Source organism: Heliangelus exortis, chromosome 4 (assembly GCF_036169615.1).
Source record: "Heliangelus exortis chromosome 4, bHelExo1.hap1, whole genome shotgun sequence".
Taxonomy (NCBI): domain Eukaryota; kingdom Metazoa; phylum Chordata; class Aves; order Apodiformes; family Trochilidae; genus Heliangelus; species Heliangelus exortis.
The window spans coordinates 3,461,508-3,482,329 of NC_092425.1; the positions used below are offsets into that span (position 1 = coordinate 3,461,508).

At 43.1% G+C, this 20,822-nt stretch overlaps 1 protein-coding gene across 1 annotated transcript; it reads right to left on the reverse strand.

Moving 5' to 3' along the window:
- Positions 1 to 5,157: 5,157 nt before the first annotated feature.
- On the reverse strand, positions 5,158 to 19,699 carry ETNPPL (ethanolamine-phosphate phospho-lyase). Its single transcript, XM_071742678.1, has 13 exons — positions 19,293 to 19,699; positions 17,303 to 17,421; positions 16,996 to 17,155; positions 16,055 to 16,129; positions 14,279 to 14,372; positions 13,162 to 13,278; positions 11,328 to 11,410; positions 10,584 to 10,809; positions 9,745 to 9,899; positions 8,833 to 8,922; positions 8,507 to 8,637; positions 7,583 to 7,650; positions 5,158 to 6,755 (listed from the first exon to the last, which is right to left on the reverse strand). Exons 1-13 carry the CDS (start codon positions 19,346 to 19,348, stop codon positions 6,624 to 6,626), a joined length of 1,506 nt encoding a protein of 501 aa, XP_071598779.1. The 5' UTR covers positions 19,349 to 19,699; the 3' UTR covers positions 5,158 to 6,623.
- Between the last annotated feature and the right edge of the window lie 1,123 nt (positions 19,700 to 20,822).

Genomic DNA, 20,822 nt, shown 5'->3' on the forward strand with positions numbered 1-20,822 from the left:
TGACCTTCCATGTGGTACTGAAAATGAGAATGCTGTTGTCCCTTGCAGGGAAAAAGGACTAAAAAACTGTCTAAGGAGCTGTTAATTCCTACTCTCATCGTTGCTCTGTAGACTAAAAGAGCATGGTGACCAAAATCTTAGGCAAGACTATGGATCCCCCAAAAAATAATGCCATGGTGGTTCAGTGTGCAGCTGTAGTGCCCAGGCTGATCCTCTCCTTGCAGAATTATTGAGGCAGAGCTTTTTATGCAAGCTGCTTAGAGGGCTTGAGCCCTATCTAAAGGTACAAGCAGAAGCCTCAGCTACCTGGAGATCATTAGTTGCAACATTTGCTGTAGAATTCAAGCATGTCAGCAGAGTTAATCAATAAAAGGGTTCTCCAAGACTCCCTTTTTTTCCAGTATTCCTTTTATCCTTACTGCAGAGCTGAATTCAATGCATGCCAAAAAGGCTACTGAAAAGGGGAGAACAGTGAAAGAAAGTATCAAATTCAAGTATATCTTAAAAAAAGAGCTCTCAGCTCTGCTGTATGTCAGATTGCAATTTCTTTCTTTCAGGGTGGATTAATCTAAAGTGAAATGAGGCAGAATGATTCGAGAACAGGTTTTCACACACAAGTAATTCTGCAGTAGTTATTGCAAAATACACGTACTCTGTCCTGGTCAGACCTAACTTGCAAGTAGGGACAAGCCCTTCCATTAGACTTGAGAAAATTGCAAAAATATTTAGTGAAGCTAATTAGTTATGAAATCTGCAGTGGCATTCATAGTTCTTTTGGGGTTTGCTTTTCACAAACATTTTGTGAGCTGCCACTAAACCTCTGTATTTTCCAGGCAATAGGGAACCTCGTCAACTCTTCTGTGGCAATGTTTGCCCAAGTATTTATTTATAGCAGAGCTTTTAATATGCCTGGCCTGAAAATTGTTAAGGAATCAGCAGCTCAGGGCGCACTTGAAACTTAAATAATAAAATCTCTGTGAATAATACTCATAGCATCACAGATACAACTTCCCAAGCAGTCTAGTGCTCACAGATGTTTACAACTTGTAGAAGTACATTAGCACTGATACCTGAAACAACAGTATGAATTTCCCCCATATTTTCTGTCAGTTTTCAGATAAATGTTGTTTGTTGTTGATATATCAATGACAAGCACACCTCCCTGTTCAAAGGATTAATTTTGGCACTGTCTCCTTTAGTTAATCCTTTTAAAAGTGCTTAAACATCAATGCTAGTATTTGGCTCTGCACGCACGATTTCTGGGCAACTACTCAAAACTTACTTAGCAATAATCTTTTTGTTTAATCATTCACTGCAAACATGTTACATAAAATGGACTGATAACAGAGTCACGAGACTCTTTTTTTCCACTGGTATTGTACAAATGATGAGGCTTGGAAAAGTTTTTGAAAGCTAGGCAGTGCTTTAGCAAATCAGGTTTGCTGCTGCTGTGAGAAACAACAACTTTTTTTCAAACCACTGGAATTTGGTCTGTAAGCCACGGGTGTGTCTCTCTTCCCATGTCAAATAGATCAGCTTTTGGAAACCCAGGTAGTGAAGGATGGATCCATGTTGTTTGGTACAATAACAGGACACAGCAGATGTTTTAGACTAGATATTTTAGAAGGAACCACAGGCTTCCTTCTAGGGAACCAGTTGTGTACTGTTGAAAAACTTGAAACAGTTCAAGAAACCCATCATTCCATACCAACTGGGAGAGACTCTGGGGTCTGAGATGAGGGAACACTGCTGCTCACAGCAAGTATATTTTAGGGACTATATTGTAGTACCCTATAGATAGACTTTAGCAGGAAGGACTTAGGAAAATAAATGCACTGGCACTGCTACACTGTCTGTTGTCTGGCAGAGATTTCTCTTGCCTCTCTTTGTGTGCTTAGAAGGTGTTTCAAGTCATGTGGTTCTCCTGCTTATTTTTATTTTCCATTTGCCTCTTGTTTAAGACAGCCTGGTGTCCATGGGCTGGAATGTGTCATTGCTTTCTACCCATGCAATCTGCTCTTCATGCCTGTGGTTCAGTTGCCAGAACCTTCTTGCTTGAGCCTTCTTGTGCTCAGCAGGAGCCAAAAGCCAAAATGTTTGCATTGCAAGGAGACATTGCAAATGAAGCAATGAAAAGTTCATTTAGAGAGGGCAAAAAATACAGCAATGGAAAATGCAGGTGTGACTGGCTGACCAAATCAGTGTTGTATTTGGGGAAAGCTGTGGTGTTGTTTATTGTGTAAGTATAAAGCCCTTGATTCAATAGAAACCAGTCTGGAAAAACAGGAAAGAAAGAATAGATTGTCTTGAGGTAATTCACCATTCAGCAAACACAGGGGGATTGTTACTGGGCATAGCAGAGCTACCACCTTTGACTTTCAGCCTTCCAGCAATCCACCTTGGAGCCTGCCTTGAAATAAGGCAGGAGGGCAGGCTGAAAATGGACCTAGAGAAAGGGGATAGAACCACAGGATCATTTTGGTTGGAAAAGATGGTGAAGATCATCAAGTCCAACCATTAACCTGACTCTTCTGAGTCCACTGCAAAGCCATGTTCCTAAACCATGTTCTTTTAAACACCTCCAGGGATGGTGATTCAGCCACTTCCTTGGTAGGTACCTCAACTTCTTCCTCATGATTGATCACTGTGTTTGCCTCTGCATCCAGTGAGGTCCCTGGTCCTCCTATTGTTGCTACTCTATTTGTAGAGGGATGGAGGAAGATAGATGTGCCCCATTCTTTTCAGGTACTTTTTGAGGGAGTTGGAGTGGGAAGGTGAGCAAAGACATGATGTGACCCTCCCCCCCCCAAGGGGGACAAGGAGAGAGATGTTTAGTAACTTTATGGATGCAGGAAATAAAAAATAAAGTAACAGATGCTGCTTTGGCTGTACTGTGCAAGGAGAGAATGGATGCAATACAAAGTGCTCTCTTAGCATGCTTTCATGGTCTCAAACTGGAGAAAAATGTGTACTGTAGGTTAGGTGTAGTGAAAAGAGAAGTGGACTCTTACAGGGATGCAGGGAATAAGGAAGCAGGGGCATGAAGGAAAAGTCTTCTGAAGTTCATATCAAGCCGTGAGCATTTGTGGGCAAGTATTTTCCTACAGTGCTCACAGGTAACTCCATCATCTCTTGTGAATTGTGACAAAAGAGTGGAGAGGCAGTCCTTACTGGAGATACTTGTTATATTTACACATCTGTGTCAGAAAAAGACATGTAAGAAGTTACATACATTACATATACGTAATGCATACATAAAGTACATAATGTAAGACAATACATAAAATCTGGCTTATACTGGAACTCTGCCTTTTTCAGTGGACTTTTACCATCTGTAAATGGTTGTTCTCATTTACCTCTGAGTTAAGAAAGCACCATGGTTATTTTTGAATAGATGCACAAGCTGGCAGGATCTGGTCCTGCCTCACAAAGACTTGTAGGTCTCGTCTGCTCTGTAGTGCTGTTCTTCAGTGGTGACAGTGCAGAATACAGCCTGTTCTCACAGACTGACTTATTTATGATTTATATGATCTATGTCTTGCCTAGTAGAGAGTAGAATAAAGCTAAACTGAGTCAGTTCTGAGTGCTGTGAACAGAAATCTTTGCTCTCAAGAGCAGGCTGCTAGAGCTCTTTAGCAGTGCATTTTCCAGATGAACTTTTTTCTGCCTTATTTTGTGACTAGAATGAAGAAACTAAGGAATAGAGACCAACAGCTTTCTTTTCCTTAAAAGAAAAAGTGCCAGCTTCAAGTGTATTTACAGGTCTTTAAGATTCCAGGGACTTGGTAGCCAGGCTGCCCTGTGGCTGTCTCTTTGCATTGCTTCATGATAGTTCACACCATCAGTCTCTGACTTCATACTGCACATTGTAGGGTTTTATTTCATGACAAAACTACCTGGAAGTAGGGGATAAAATTGAGGGATCTGGAAAACAAACAGAGCTACCTGTACTTTGTGACTTGCAGTCTTATATAATAGGGATTGTGCCTGATAAGGTGATTAACCTTTACAAATCATAGCAAAGGTTATTACAGCTGCTTTTATAGGTGGAAGTAAATGGAGGCATTAAGTCCATAAGGCATCCATAGCTAAGCTGAAGCCAGGAACCCTTTTCCAGGCTTTCATGCGCCACAAGACTTCTTGCCTTGTTGATTATTAAAGAATTTCAGCAGCCTTCAGTGAGCTGGGACAAAACACATTTCTTTACGTTCTTCCCCTTCTGCTTCCTTTATTTGTGTCCCATATTGTTGGCAGGGCATGGTACTGTCATACTGAGCCAGTGTTTGCCTTAACACACACCAATGGCTGCAAGCAGAGGTGGGAGAGGCTGGAAGCTGTTCTGCTTGCTGAGTGATCTATGAAGCTCAATCAAGGCTTTAAATTTCAGAAGCTCTGTATCTAGGGTCTTCATTTAGGCCCAGATGTGTTTCCTTATCAAATAACAATGCGAGGAGTTGTCCTGTGTTCATGTCTCTCATGGCCTTTGTAAGATGCCTTGTGTCTCTGGATGATGAAGCCCACACCACAAATCAGTGGGAAATGCAAAAATGTAACTTGTCTTCTCTAACTTTAGTTTTGCTGCTGAGCCACAGGCACCAACAAAAATCAGATTTTCCAGATGGGAAAATACAAACGTGTATGGGCAGCAGAGATAGGGAAATCCCATCACAGTCATTTGGCCTTTTCCTCCCTTGCATAATCCGCCAGAGCTTGGCTGGCAGCAGCACAGGCCAGGTCCAGGTTGGAAAGGGACACTTAGAACACCTGCACAAGGCATCACTGAGAACCCTGGAAAATTAAACTAGCCTTTCTGCTGCTTTGAGCTCATTTGCTCAGCTTGCAAGCATGAGTCACCTGTTTTTTTCTGAATTATTATATTAAATGGAGGATAAAGAACAAGGTAGATCAAACGTTTTAAATTTTTTGGCATGCCTTTGCAAATGAAGTGGTAAGGACCTGCCACAACAGTCAGTGCAGGGTTAGCAGGGGCTGAGGCATCACCTGCCTTGGAGGGTAAAAACTTCTGATAGCTGAGGGCCATGGGAAGCAACAGCCAGTTCTGCTTCAACCCGATCTAAATGTGTGGTTGCTCCCCTCATCCAAGAGATGCTACTGAAGAATAAAATTAATACCAGAAAACTCTCTGTGGAGGACATCGTAATTACAGATAAGAGATTTATTTTGATGGAAGAATTACTCCAGGGTTATCCAACAGAATATAAGCCAGCCTGAGGATGGTGGGAGACATTACACTGGAAATATCAGTATTACTATAGCAAATGGTAGAAAAAACGAAATTAGATAAGGTGCTCAATTTTCAGTCGTATCAGTAGGGTCATTAGCAGCAATTATGAAACAGCAGAACTTAGGGTATGGAAATTGAAGAGGAAATACATTTTGTCTTTTTTTTGTTTTTTTTAGTCTGAAGTACAAACCATTTGTAAAGCCCTGTGTCCTCCCTAGCGTGGAGTTATGCATGTATTAAAAAAGACAAGCAGGGCTTGTGTGCTCTTCTTGCAATTTAATAATGAAAAAGAGACAAGTCAGTCTAAAGTATCTGCAGCACAGACAGGCAGTGTCTGCAAAGCAATTGCATGCATGTTTTATGCAGTGGTCCTCATTTTAGTCATCTCTCAAGTGTTAGCATAGCTGTTCATGTGTCAGGATCCCATGCAACTCTTCAGCACCACTGACAAAAAGTAACAGCACTACTCCAACAGGACCAGGCAGTAATTCCCAGGACTGTCAAAGCAACTGAAATCCATGGGAATGCAAGCTGGGCAGTCCCTGGGAACCTCCTTTTGAGAGACCCTCAGGTTCAATTAAATCAATCAGTGTGTCTGACATGATACACACTTGCATATTTGTTGGACTGAAAGGGTTCAATATATAAACTTTTTGGGGAAAAAAAAATCATAAAACTTTATATAAATAGTTCTCTATAAAAATTACTTTATCCATAGAAAATTAGGATCCAGATTCTTCATTTTTTTTGAACATGAAGTGAGAATACCCTGCATAAACATCATGTCTCTACACACACAGTGGTAGACCCTTGGTAGAGTGTTGTTGAGATGAAAAAAACCACACCAATTTACATCAGCTGGGAATATGGTCCATAGGACCCAAGTTACACTGGAAGATGATTTCTCTCTCAAGCATTGTTTCGTGAATTCAGCCATTAAAACATGGGAATTAATTAACATCTCAATATTACATATTGAAATTTAAAATATTGTAAAAATAGCACGTTAGGCAGATAATTTTAAAATTAATACGATTGGCATTTGCTTGTATGGTGGTTAAGCAATTCAGATTCTGTGCAATATGGGTAAACCCACAGCTCTCACTGAGTTTCTGTACCTATGTCAAGTCTGCCATCAGCACCAAGTTATTTATGTATCACTCGTCCATTCTGTCACATTTAGATTTCAAGCCACATGGTGCAGTTCTCATGAATCTGAAAAGGGATTTTAAACTCCTGCTGAAGCTAAGAGGAATTCAGCCAGTTTATGGAGGGTAGGACTAGGCTTCAAACAGCTCCTAGGACTTGGACTATTGCACTCTTCATCTCAAAAGCAAGCTGGACACCAAATCAGACTGAATGAGGAGGCTTCCACTCTTCATGTTCTTATTCTTTTACTTGGCACTGAGCGTTTTTTAGAATAAAGCCCATTTTCTTGTCTGCAGGCAGCTCCATTCATATGGCTGATGCTTTCACTTGCACCTTCTGCTTGAGACCCCCCTTCAGTTGCCTGCAATAGAAATGAAGTGTCAGTGAAGGCACACAGACTTGGTTCCCATCAGGTACCTCTACCTGACTTTCCTCTTCCAGTGGCACAACTTCTTAGCTTTGAAAAAAATTGAACTGGATGTGCACAGCAGAGGCTTGCACCCCAAACTCATTACAGTTTGGACAGCCAATAATCCTGCCTGAATTACTACACCCCTAAACAGCTGAGCTATTGCCTTCCCACCATTTGCTACATCACTGGAAAACTCACCAAGGAACACAGGGGGTGACATGTCTTTTTAGGGCTGTGAGAAATATAGATGATTTATGTATGTTTCTTATATTTATGTATGCAGCTGGGGCTGCAACCTAAGATGTTCCAACTTGGATGCATGTCAGCCACTTACATTCAAAGACCTATGGTGGCAATGAAATCCTTGGAAGTCTCCAAAACCTTGTATACTTTCCAGGCTGAAGGCTTGCTTAGAAAGCCAAATACCCATCAGTAACATTCAGCAACAACCAGGACTTAGGAAACTGTTGACCATTGAGCTCAAAATTTTGTGCAGTCCCAAATCTGTTCGGTCTTGTTTGTGCTCAAGGTAGTCAAGATGAGGTATTTATCTATAAAATGTTTCTCTTAGGTCTGTTTTATTCATCTCTTTTAAGATTTGCCCCAGAACACAGTCCCCTCAGGTTTCTGGTGGTTTCCATCTTCATTCTGAGCTCATTTCAAGGCACAGAACCACTCACATCACCAAAAAATGAAGGTGTGCTCTATGTAATTTACACTTGCTTTGCCAAACACTTATCTGAAAACCAAAAAATTAAAAAAAAATCCAAACCTACTTTTCTTTTACACTGTACATTTGTAGATGCATTATTTTCTGTCTTCATTCCAGTTGCCTCTTCCATTTCTAAAACAAAAAAGCAGTAAAAAATTAAAAAGAACCAGGTGGAAGTAAGCATACAGTCAGTTTAACCACTGAAGTTAAAAATACCTAATCAGCTATTCTTTTGGGCATCTATTACACAGAATAGCTGAAAAATTATGAATACTTCCTAAAACATTTTTCTGAGGAAATGTGATTAATGTACCAGCACTGTGTAGCCTGGGGGTGTGTAGAGAAAAGAATGAAATTAGCAGTAGGAGGGAGGTTCAAATAGACTTTTCAGAGCTGAATTCTGCCTTTGTCCAGCACATTTGTGCTTGTCAAACTCCAGTTGTTATTCTCAGGAGATGAGAGCATTCATCATAGGGTGGGCTTGGAGAGCCCTTATGCTAATAGTACCAAATGTTATTTTCTCCTGGATTGGTCACTAGGTAGAGGATAAATGGAGTCTGAAAACCTTGTGGCCAAATTTGAGTCAGAAAATCGTGTTCCAATATGACAGATTAAAACTAAACAAATAGACAACAAAAAACCTCAAAGGGAGAGCACACTAGGGAAAGTTTCAGCAGTGTCTTTCAGGCTTAAGCTGAATTTTTGTGTTCAAGTCCTTAACATCAACCATATGTGACCAGAAATTTGTAGTAACACCGAGTCTGTGAGAGGAAGGACCAAGAGCAGGATTCTGCCTGAGAGTCTGGGTGAATGACAGATCTATTTATAGTCAGTGACATTCAGAACAATTCAAATTGACATTTGAAGGAGTGTAAGAAATGCAACTGATGCCTTTCCCTTGCATGGAATGGCCTGGGTGATGGTGGCTGATGTTTCTAAGGGGTCTTCTGGAACTGACCAAAGAAGGGTTCTTGCTTTGAGCACTAACCTGTGAGAAGTGCATCAATTGCCTCCACTGTGTGTTTTGCATCTTCCATCGTGAAACACATTGGTGGTTTAAATTTTAGTATATTTCTGTGGGGTCCATCTGCACTGAGCAGGATGTGATGCTCTTTCAGCCTGTGGAAAGAGGAAATACCTGTGTTAGACACAGATATAAAGCTCTATTTAGTCGTGAGGCTCTTCAGACTGGGTTAGACTTTGAAACTTCTTTTTCTAGGACTGTATTATCAAAAGCTACCCAAATGTAAACTGAAAGTAATGAGTAACTGCTGGGGAGTATTAGGAGAGTCTGATCACTGCATGTACACTTACTTGTAAATAAGGTGAAGGGCTTCAGCTGTAGCTGGTGTTCGTGCTTGTTGATCTTTCACCAGATCCACTCCAACAAACAAGCCAACACCCCTGGAGCAGAAAAAAATAAAGAGAAATGAAATCCACTGTCAGTAACCCAAACCTGCTGCTGCAACTGCAAGAATTGTTTCTAACAGTTCTGGGATACAAGCAGAAAAGACAGGAGATTTTCTCTTCAGTCATCTTTTGGCATGGGCTACACTTCAGATGATTCTGTAGGATAACATAAATTTATCTGGCTCATTAAGGCTACATGGCCAGTTAAATAATGAGATAAATTCTAAGTTTATGGAATTACAATATAAATAATTTATTAAAGTGTATTTTTACAAATATAATAATATATAATAATATAAATAATATAATAATATATAATTTCTACCTAATACTTCTCTTTCTCACTCATCCTGAAAACTTCAAGCAAGGGAGTTAGGGAAGACAATTAACTGAGAAAAAGAACTAGCCCCCCCCCCCCCCCCCCCCCCCAAAAAAAAAAAAAAAGAACCTGAAGGTGGTCATCAGGGTAGTAACAGGAGATGAGGAAAACCCACACTTAACATCTCCAAGTGAATGAGACCAGAGACTGGAACAAGGTTGCAACCACCCCAGCAGTGTGCTGACAGCCAGGCTATTGCACAGAGAAAACCTCTCACCCAGAGCTTTTCTAGTGGCTTGCTCACACCTACCTGTGCAGATGGTGGAAAACTTTTGAAAAATTTGTGACCTTCCAGAGTCAGTTTTGGGTAGTCAGTTTTAAAAAACAGGTTAGCATCATCATGAGATAATGTTTCTCTGTCTCCCTCACCCCAAACTTCTTGATTTTTCTAGTACTGTTATTTTTTCTTCTCCAAAATACTGCTGTGAGGCACCCACCTGATATCTCCCACTAAGGGATGTTTCTCCTTTTGCTCAGCCAGCAACTCCAACAGGTAATTTCCTACACGTGTAGCATTTCCTTGGAGATCTTCTTTTTCTATTACATCCAACACAGCCAAACCAATCGCACAGGACACTGGATTGCCTCCAAACTGGTAGAAAAGACAAACAGGGAAACCAAACCCATCAGAACCGTTCAGCTGTGTCTAGCCAGGTAGTTTTCACTGGCCCTCTCCTGTCTGGCATGCCATGAGGAAAGCTTGAAGAATTTGGGATTTTGTGCCTTGCAGGCTGTAGAGCAATGTCCCCCACACCTCCCCACGGGGTGTTCGTGGTACCTGGGAAGATGGCTCAGTCACTGGAGCAGAAACAGGACTCAGTACACAGTAAGAAGGCTGCTCCTCTGTGGCATGCACGTGCCTCAAATGTTTTCTGGTAAAGAGTCTCAAGGTGCAGCCTTACTAAGGCTGAGTATAGGTTCAGGATCACCTTCCAGGTCCTGCTGGACACTGTTTCTGATGCAGGCCAGGATGGAGTTGGCCTTTTTGGCCACCTGGGCACACTGCTGGCTCATGTTCAGCTGGATGTCAATCGGCACCCACAGGTCCCTCTCCAGCCACTCATCTCCAAGCCTGCAGCACTGCTGGGGGTTGCTGTGGCCAAAGAGCAAGACCCAACATTTGGCCTTAATAAAACTCATGGAATTGTCTGAAGTGAAGGATGCAGGTGATGGCTGAATCACCTGAAAAGCTTCTAAATGCTAAACGCAGATCAAATGAAAAAAAATGCAGCTCAAAAAAAAAAAAAAAAAGGCAAACCTTCATCTATGCACTTACTGTGTTGAAATACTCCATTCCAGAGGCACCAAAACTTTCAGCAATTTCCCTTGTTGTGATCACACAAGACATCGGGTGCCCATTGCCAATGGGCTTTCCCATGGTGACAATATCAGGCACAAAGTCTTCCCCTTGCAGCTGGAATGCCCAGAAGTGCTTCCCAACTCTACCAAAGCCAACCTGGACCTCGTCAGCTATGAACACTCCCCCTGCTGCATGCACATACCTGAAAACAAATAAAATAGCTTTAATGATTGCTGCTGCACTACATGCCTTGGGTAGGCAATCTAAGACAAGGGAGTTTGTGTTACAGAAAGTCTCCAGTGTGAGACCAGGTTAGGGAAAAAAAGTAAGAATGTGGTTGCTGAAACACAGCCATAGCTATTTCAATTGGTAAAATTTTATCTTGATAAATGATAAGGAAAAAAATCTGGTATTCTGATGCAAAATAGGGATACTGTAATGGTACAGCAGGTTTATCTCTGTGATGGTTCAACTTCACCTTCCATCAAACTTACAGCCTGAGGATTAAAGATAGAAAAGGAAAAACAGTTATCCAGCTAAACACAATTAGTCAGCTGATGTTCCATAAAAAACCAGACGTGGAATCATGCCCTTCATAGAGCAGAAAGGACCCACAGATAGCCAAGAACAAGAAAGGGTGATAGCTGAATTGACTGGAAAAGCCTAGAGTGAAAAATTTCTTTCATTTCCAGTTACACCCTTTTGAAGTAATGTACGTACTCTGCCACTTTCTGGAAGTAGCCCACAGGTGGAATTACTTGGCCTCCACAGCTCTGCATGGATTCAGCTATAAAGGCAGCAATCTACAAAAAACAAACCTGGGTGAGAGCTGTGTTCATCTGCTTGGCCTTTGCACAAACATCTAACAGTCTAGAACTAAACGTTTAAATGTCTGTCTTAATTTAATCACGCAATGGGTTGGACAACAGAGGGCTCTTAAGAACAGCTCTGACTAAAGAATTTATTCATTTTATAATCTGGGGTGCCCAAATTTCAATAGCCAGGGTCACCTTTTCAAACTGGTGGGAATACAAGGACTTCCATTAAGCCCTGGACCTGCTGCTGAAGTGGAAGACCCTGGTGACACTGGATGTTAGATCAGGCTCCTGCAAGCTCTGTGAATTTGGTTACAAGTTTCAATGTAAAGGAGACACACCACAGTCTGCCATTATCCCCAAAAGGATAATGAAACTTGCTTAATGCCAAAGTTTCCAGTAGTGGGTATATATATATATATACTTATATATATATTTATATATATGTGGGCATCAGCCTTTTTGGTTTAATCCTGATAGCAGGCAATAGTGGGTAGAAGCTGAACCATAAGATGACCTGAGGCTATGCTTTGGGCACCCCTGCCTAATGCAAACAACTACACATGAAAAATGTCAGCACGAGCCGCTTGAAAAAAAAAAGAGGAGGAGAAAAATTCTACAGGTGCAATAATTCCAGTTGCTAGGAATGAAAAAAAAGAAAGTTATTTCAAGTCAGGAAGGGTAAGAGCAGCAGATCAGATACACTGGAACATCAAAATGGGTTTCTTGTCAACAGCAGAAGTCTACACAGCAGAGATACGATATTACCCTGAAGTCTCAGCATAAGTCTGCTACTTAAGGGATTGCATCCCCACACCACTTGTCAACCCCTCCCTCTGCATCAAGAGGTCTCTCTGGGCTGGTGCAGTCTTCCTGGAAACAAGGCGGAGCAGTAAAGAACCGTACGCTATATTTGCAGAGGCACTCTACGGCCAAAGAGCACGAAGCTTCCCAGAGCATGTGAGGCTTAGCCTTTAGCACAGCTTGTCCTGCCACAGGTCTATGTCACCAAAACCTAAGAAATATGCAGAAGAAAGGAAACAAGGGAAGAAAAAACACAAAACTATCCGTTAGTAGAGAATAAAAAATGTCGATGAAGAATCTAAAAGGAGAGTGATGTAAGTCCATTGGACTAGCAGGGAACATGTTGCTCCACGGATGACTTCAGTGGGCTTTGGTCAAGCCCTACATGTTTCAAAATCCTAATGCCATCATACAAAACATGAACGTGTGTTCTAGGTAAACCTCTTCAGACATTGTTTTTATCAAGGTCATATCATATATGATTGAAAGGTTCACTTTTGTAGATGACTCCAAAGTTTTCTTAAGCTCAGTGTCAAGATTTTAGGTGGTATATTTTCTCTATGTCCTGGAGACTTGGATATCTTCAGGCAAGCTTTGAGGTCAGCTGAGAAACTGCACCACATATTCTAACAAGTATATGTCAACCATCTACTGGTTCAGTGTATAAAATAGGAAATTGAACTGCTTTGGTTCAAATTTCAATTTGCTTCTGGTTATAACTGTATTATTGATGCTTTCATTGATGCCTGGAAAAATTATGGTAAGAGCATCAGGAAGAAGAATGGCCCATTTTGAACAGTGGCCATACTAAAATGAAGGGCAGGAGGAACAAGGGAAACTGAGTGAAGAAACATGTCCTTAGTTGCCTGTTTCATGCCTCCGTGTCACACTTAACAGATGAAGCCCCAGCCTGTCTAAAAACACCAAACACACACCTTGCGTCCATTCTTCTCTGCTTCTTCAATTATCTTTTTCACCTCTTCAGCATAAGCACTTGCTGGATCTGGGTGGTCTTCCCTGTATTTCCCTCTGTAGATATCTGGAGAAGGAGCCTAAAAAGACCAATATTTATTTGCTTGTTTGTTTGTTTTTAGAAGCTTATTCCCCTATAAAACCTTTACTTCCTTTTCTATTGCTCTGGGTTTCTGTTCATCTGCACAGATAGATAATAGAAGATACTATAGCATACATTTCTGCATGAAACTGCAAAACCTCTTACAGCAGCTTAAAACTCAATCCAGTCCTGTGATGTGTCCAACATTCCTAGACCCAGCTGCTGAAACAGCCATCATCTCATCCACCTTTTAAGACCATCCCTCCTTTCCCCCAAGACACAATACTGGGTCCTGATCCATCATCTTATTTCAGATTCTTGCAGAAAGATTCATTTCTGCAACTGGAGAAATGTTTTTTCCAGTCTATCACTTCCCTTCCAGTGTCCTTGTCACAGCCCAAATCTGTATCAGCCTCAAGTTTCTATAAATGGTATGCAGAGAAGTTTAGTAAATAAGGGAAAAGAAGTGGTATAAAATTGTGGATACTTCTTTGGCAGTGTGGATAACACAAGGAGGGCTGGATAGGCAGAACCTGCTTGCTCTAAATCTTTGGGCCAGGTACATTTTTTGGCTTTGTAAGCTGTACAAGTTCAGGCTGAGACATCAAACAGTATCCCCCTCAGCTGAACACTTAGGAGCTCTGTACCCAAATCTGTGTGAACTTGTGAGCTCTGCCTTTCCTGTTTTTGGAAATAAACCCAAGAGTCCTGCATTTCTTTAGCCAAACCAACACATCAGATGTTGGCTGATTCCTTCAGACTGCATAACAATATGGTGTGGTGACTCAGGAAACTTGAAGCACTATGAAGGAAATCAGCCTCACAGCTGAACTCTGCCTTAGAAAGCAAACAATTTAGCTGTATTTAATTCAGGGACAAACAGCCAAGTCTGTGTACTCCAGCATCAGCCAAATGGGAAGTATATTTACCCCAGAAGTGGGTAACTCAGTGTGCTGCCTAGCGGGCAGCAATGACAAAATGACAAAAAGCACACTTACCACATGCACAAACTCCTTCTTGCTGTCCTTTCCCAGCTGATTAAATTTATAGGGACTGATGTCAATCAGAGATGTAAGATGGCCATGGTAAGCACTGCATGAGTGTTAAATATCAAAGTCACTTTTCACCAAATGGATAGAAGAGCTAAATTTACAGCTGTGCCCATAGTAATCCAGAATAAGTGACCGTATCTGCACCACAATAGCACTGTCTGGATCTTGATTTAATTTCCTCAGGCTTTCTCTCAAAGGCAATATGAAGTTGCTGTTGACTTTACTTCACTAGCAAGACTGGCAGCAGGAGGATTTTTGCCTTACATAAAATCCAGTGCCAGCATGGGGACAGACCAAGAGGATGTCCCCTGGCCACTTGGGTGGCACCACCTCTACGATGTTCTGCCTTAGCAGCAGCTGAAGGGTGGGTCCAGCTCCCTCATGTCCAGCCTGTGGGCACCACTCTGGCCAACCCAAACTTTGCAAGTTAGACCCCAACACCATTGCCATGAGTGCACAATTCATCAGGAAGGTGGGGATCCTGTGCAGCAGCAGCACACTGCTACCTGCCCTGAAGGCCTTGCAGCCCCTTTTTTGACAGAAGCCAGGAGAAGGATCAATACTGTTTGAAAAGAAAAGCTTTTTCAAGAGTATGTTAAAGCCAGTTACTACTGAAGCCAATTTAATTTAGAAATTAAGAAACAGAGCATTTTGGACCTAAAGCACATAGCAGCTTCATTCAGGGAAAAAACACTTGTTCAGTCATAAATCTGAAGTGAAGGGAACCTCAAACCTAATCAGAGATGTCACAATACCACAGGAGCACACATATACTGTAGAGAGGATGTTTTTGAACTCCTTTGTCTTCTTTACACCTTTCTAATAGCCAGCCAGCAAAATCTGCCAATGGACACGAACAAAGGATGGAAAGCTCACCCTGACTGGGACAGTAATTATGGCAAAAGCCTGCAGAGCCTTGGGACCTGGGCAAAGAAATATTCTGTGGTGTTCAAGAAGAGGAGTGAACAGTGACAGAGACAGCTCCATCCTCAGCCTCTCCTGACAAGCTGCTCCCGGTGGCTCCACATCACAGCCACACAAGTCAAGGAGGGCTAAAAGGCATCCGAGCACAGCTGAGTCAAACTTTGTGCTGTTCAGCTAGAGACACACTCTTTGAGTTGCTCTGTCTGGACTTTCTAACCACACCTGGGCAGAAGATCCAGCCCTAGTGCATCATAACCAACCCTATAGCTGCATCTAGGATAGGGAAACCCAGAGATGTGAAGGGCCACCTTACCCATGGCTGACAGCCCTCCCGTTTTGGACCTGCTTGGTCTTGTGTGCCTATTTGTGGTAACAGGAGGAGAGCTGAGAATCAGTGCAGCAGTGTTGCAGAGCTACAGGATCTTTCATCTTGACCACTAAGTGTTTAGTCATACAAAAAAAAACGTGTCCAGCAGAGTGTGACAAACAGAAAACCCTTTTCCACAGCAGCCCAGTGGCCAAACTACTCACTGATGTTTCAAACCAACATTCAAGTGTCTGGTCTGCTTTGAGAGTCTCTGGGAAATGCCCAGTGATTAACCTTGTGGGGTGACTGAAAAGCTTATTTTTCAAAGATCTTTAAAACTTGTGCTTATCCAAATGTGGAAGAGAGATTTCCTGACCTGTTCTCCTATGAAAGCAGCAAAGCTTTTCTTTCAGCAGACAGTGGAGTACAGACAGCAGGGGGTTGCTGCAAAGCCTCTGCCTGCATTCACAGGAACTACTCCATGTACTTACTTTTCAAGGGTGATCACATCTTGGTGCCCACTGTACTCCCGAGCCAGTCGTAAAGCAAGATCATTTGCTTCAGACCTGCATAAGAACAGAAACAGCCACCAAAACAGTGAGGAAGCCCTTCCAATGAAAATGGTGTTGTGACACAGAAGAGGCACGGGACTAGTGGATGTAATAAAACAACACAGCAGGCTCTGTTACGATACAGATCACAATGCTAAGGTTGAGACTGGAAATGTCACGGAAGAGGGCAAATAAAAAACAGCTCTTTGTATAAACAGCAGACAAAGAGATGCTTTCTTTCCCTCCCCCAGTTTGCTTGTAGATATTTCCCGCCTCTTGGTACAAATGAGACTGCTTTGCAGCTGAAAGCACAATGCAGGCACAAATCCTCAAGGAGCAGCAGTGCTTCAGCCTCACCTCCCACCCTCCATGGCAGTTCCATCCTCCCCATCAGGCAGCAGAGGATGCAAGTCTGCTCCCCAGGGCAAGACTCAGACTTCCAGCCTGCCTTGGAGCAGCCCCACTGCTCACAACTCCCAGAAAGTTGTCTCTTCTGGCAACATTAAGTGGTCACAAAAGATTACTCATTTCCAAAGTCATGCAGCAACTAATTAGTTGGCTAATTAGCTTTTCTTGATCCCCTCTCCCCCCACTTTTTTGCCTAGCATTCAGTAGACCAGTTTAATGGTTTTGCTGTCTTGCTAAAATGATTTATCCATCACACTAAGTAGGACTTCTAAGTGCAAATAGGAAGGATACTTCTCTCAGTACTGGAAATATTTTTGTTGCTTATTACCAAGTCCTTTCTCTCAGCACTGTAAATATTTTTGTTGCTTATTACCAAGTCCTACTTTGGAAGATTTGGGTCAAGTTGTTCAGAGTGTCAATGGCAAACAGGAGCAAAATAGTCATAATGGGAAACAAGAAATATTCAGACATACCCAGAGTTCACAAAATAGCAAACAGAGAGTCTCTGAGGCAGGGTGGCTGTGAGACGCTGCGCGTACTGAACAAGATTGTCGTGCAGGAACCGGGAGTTTGTGTTGAGCAGTTCCATCTGTTTTGTTGCAGCCTTTATCACGGATGGATGACTGTGGCCAACTGAAGAAGAGAATAATTAATTACTAACAAGTTATTGAACCACACCAGGAGATTCGGAAAAGCTGAGCATCATCACCTGGAAGAAATGTGTTCTGATCCCTTAAGAAATGAAGGAAGAGAAGCAGTCCTACAAGCTGAACTCCTTACCGTGTGCAACGTTGTTGATACAGTCCAAGTATTTTTCTCCTTTCTCATCAAACATATATTGGCCCTGAGCACGCACTATTTTCAGAGGGTCCTCGGCAAAGAAAACTTTGCAGGAAGGCCTGAAAAAAAAAATAATTATAATAGAACATCATTTTAGGTTTCTCAGCTGTTCCCCTCATGTCGAAGGAGTTGATCTTCTGCAGCTCTGGGGACAACTGCCTCCCCTTGCAAAGAACTCATGAGTGGTTCAGGCAGTGGTCAAGCTGGGTTCTTGCTGAAATTAAAAGCAGCCCCCCTGCACCTTCCCAGGCTCAGTGGGAACAGATGTCTGCCTTTAATACGGGTGTTTTCAAAGCATGACTCTGTCTGCAAGAGGTCTCACAGGAGCACAGTGACTGCAAGTCATTCCAGGTCCTTATATGTCCTGCTGTGTTTCTAGGCTGTAGCTGTGTTTGTTTACATGCCTTGTGAACGTGTATGGCCGGCTAACTTGCTGGGGAAAGAAGTAAGTTGTTAAGTATTCTTTCATGCTATAGCCAAAAATTTGTTACGCAATGGATGACTGTACCATATAGAGGTCACATTCAAGAACAAAACACTAATGCCTTGCAGGCTTTATTTTTCAGAGGTGCTGAGCAGGTTCTAAAAATCTCAGTATCTCATCCTGTCTAGAATCTTTAAAAGTGGCTTTTTTTAAGTGCTGGCTTTCAGCAAAAACCTCAAGCTCCTTGTAAAATTATCCAAAGTGCTCTCTAAAACCATTTTTTTTTTTTCTTCCCTCCCTCCTCCCCTCTTCCCCACCCTTGCTTGGAGAACATGCCAGCTATGTCATTATGTTGAATGATATTACTGAGCAGAAGGAAAATCTTCTGAACTTTTAGTAATATTTATATGGTCTCAGATAAACACAGCCGTTTCCAGGTAACTCAGACAGTGCTGTTAATGCATCCCTATTGTTGGGTTTATTATGAGCTTTTAGAGGCCAAATATGACTCCTAGAAAGTAAAGTCATTCACTGTCTCATAGTTTCTAGCCCTGTTGCAATAGATCTCTCTTGGCATCTTTGCCTATTCCTCTGGCACACTTTAAAAGCAGCACCCCTCATTATCCCTGGCTGGGTCTTGACCACAGTTTTTTCTCCTGTTAGGTGTTAGTCCTTTCTGTGAAAGTTTCTTTTTCTTCACCCTACCCAGCCTAATCCTGTAATCCCTACACAGGCAGGAGTCCCCTAACATTGAGCTGGCCCCTAAAGAGAAGTTTGTGCACACACTTCCAGAAGCCATAACTTTTATGAATCTTCCCTGAGTTTTCTAAACATGCCTCACATTTAGGGTGCAGGCAGCAGACAGCCAGTGCTGGCTTTAACAACCTGGGCTTATTTTTCACTTGGTGACTGGTATTGAAGAAAGAATCATGTAATATATTGAATATATATATTGAATCATATATAATATTGCAATACAGGGGATCAGATGCACACACAGGACTGTCAGCTCATAACAGCCTGAATCTCCCCCAGTTAAGACTTAAAACTCCTCAGCTTCATTTAACAGACACTTCTATTTGTCAGGAGCATGCAGTTTATTCACACACACACACAAAAAAACCCCACAACCCTGCACAGCAGCATTTTAGAAATTTGCCTGGGTACCACACAGGCTTGCTTTGATCTGTCAGAGAAGCCCAGCAGTGCTGGATGTCCTGCTTCCTAGCCAAGTGTCCCACGGCTCTGACAAGCTGAAGGACTGACAGATCGTGTCCTCCCACCACAGCCCCGGGACGTGGGGACTTTCTGCTGGTCACGGCCGTGCCGCTGCCCTCCCGGGGGTTTGCGGTGGGGCCGGGGGGTCTGCCCAGCCTTGACCCCCCCCTACTCCCCCTTGGACAGGGACGAGCGGCTCCGTCCGAGCGCTCTCACCGCCGGGGGGGCCGCCGCAGAACTTCCATCTCACCCTCCTCCTCCTCCCCCTGGCTCCCCCACCGCCCCTACCCGATGTGCTTCCTCCTCAGGGCGAGGGTCTCCGCCTTGGTGTAGTGCTCTTCCATCCCCACGGCTTGGCTTGGCACGGCTCGACACGGCTCGGTACGGTACGACTCGTCTCGACACGGCACGGCTCGGCTCGCCCGAAGGTTGCCGCCTCTTAAGCCGGCGCCGGCCCCCGCCAAACCCCTCCTCTCTCCCTGCCTCCCTCCTTTCCCGGCGGGACGGTCCCCACCTCCCCACCACCCCCTTTGGGGGGGGTTCTTTTGGGGCGCGGTGTTCCCTGCTGAGGGGGGTTCGGCCGAGGGTGCTCCCGCAACTCGAGTGCTGCACGCACGTTGCGGGACAGCCGAGGGGGCAGCGGGGGTGCCCGGGGTGAGGGTGCCGTGCCCGGCATGCTGGTGGCCAAAACGCTCCTGCTACAAACACCCTCCTTGATTTAATCAAAATTAGGGTCATAACGCAAGGACCTTCGCAGATCCTTATCTCCCAGAGGCTGTTTGTAAGCACGGGCTGAGATAAGTACTTGCATACGTGTGGCAAAGGCAGGATTGGTATTCCTTGTAAATATTCTTGTAAAGTGGGACAAGTTAGAGCTGTTTTCTGCATTTTCATACACAGAAGTAGAAAAAGGCTCTCCCCCTGGTGCACTGATACAGCCTTTTTCAGCCTAGGCAGGACCTAAGTAGAACTGGTCCTACAATCCCTTTCTAACCAACCACAGTGCCAATATAGAACTTATTTGCTTGAATGTGACATTTCTTCATAGTTACCCTTAGCAACTAGCTCACTGGACACCAAAACACCAAAGAAAAGGAGAGGATGACTTGATGGGGAAGGACAGAATCCACACCAAGAGGCACCATCACATTTCAAAACAAGGCTGCTGGTGGAGCACCTCAGCTTTCTCTTTTCCTGCCACCATCTACCCACTCCTCCTCTGCAAGTTGCTCCTTGAGTTTCATGGCAGACAGCAGCAAAACCTGCACCCACGTCCCTGCTCCCCCATATGCAGCTCTTCTGTGCCACCTGCAGTGCTACCCTTGGAAGATTCTTTTTTTTTCCAGAGAACATATGTAAAGCCACACAGTTTCCTGTGCAGATGACACTTGCCTTTTCTAGATCAGTATCCAGTAAGTCAGCCCAAATTTTGCAGATGGAAGAAATACACCTCCTGATTTCTTTTTTTTCTCTCTCTTTTTTTTTTTTTCATTTTTTTTCATTTTTTTTAATCTCTGACAGTAAGCCACCAGTTTCTCTTGTCAACCATTTCTTTTCCTACAGGTGTTTCCTTGAGGTGTTTCAGACTGTGTTAATTTTGAAGCTCCACAGCTTCCACATTCCTGTGTTCCCTCTCCATTGGAAGCCTTGCCCTCACCAGTTACCAAAAGAGCTATGTACCAGCAGTGGTAGGAGGCAATCCAGTGCTTTTCCATTTTGTCCACATCTCTGAAAAATGGGGAATGATATTTAGCAGAGAGTAGGTCAAGTTTTACCCATTATATCCTGGACCTAACTCTAAATGCCTTTGTCACAGTC

What these genes read in the sequence shown, in the direction of transcription:
- ETNPPL (XM_071742678.1), bottom strand. Translation starts at nt 19,348, where the DNA reads ATGGAAGAGCACTACACCAAGGCGGAGACCCTCGCCCTGAGGAGGAAG. An exon ending in TATCAACAACGTTGCACACG is followed by an intron (nt 17,156 to 17,302) that starts GTAAGGAGTTCA and finishes TCTCTTCTTCAG; the next exon opens with TTGGCCACAGTCATCCATCC. An exon ending in TACTTCCAGAAAGTGGCAGA is followed by an intron (nt 10,810 to 11,327) that starts GTACGTACATTA and finishes ATTTGTTTTCAG; the next exon opens with GTATGTGCATGCAGCAGGGG.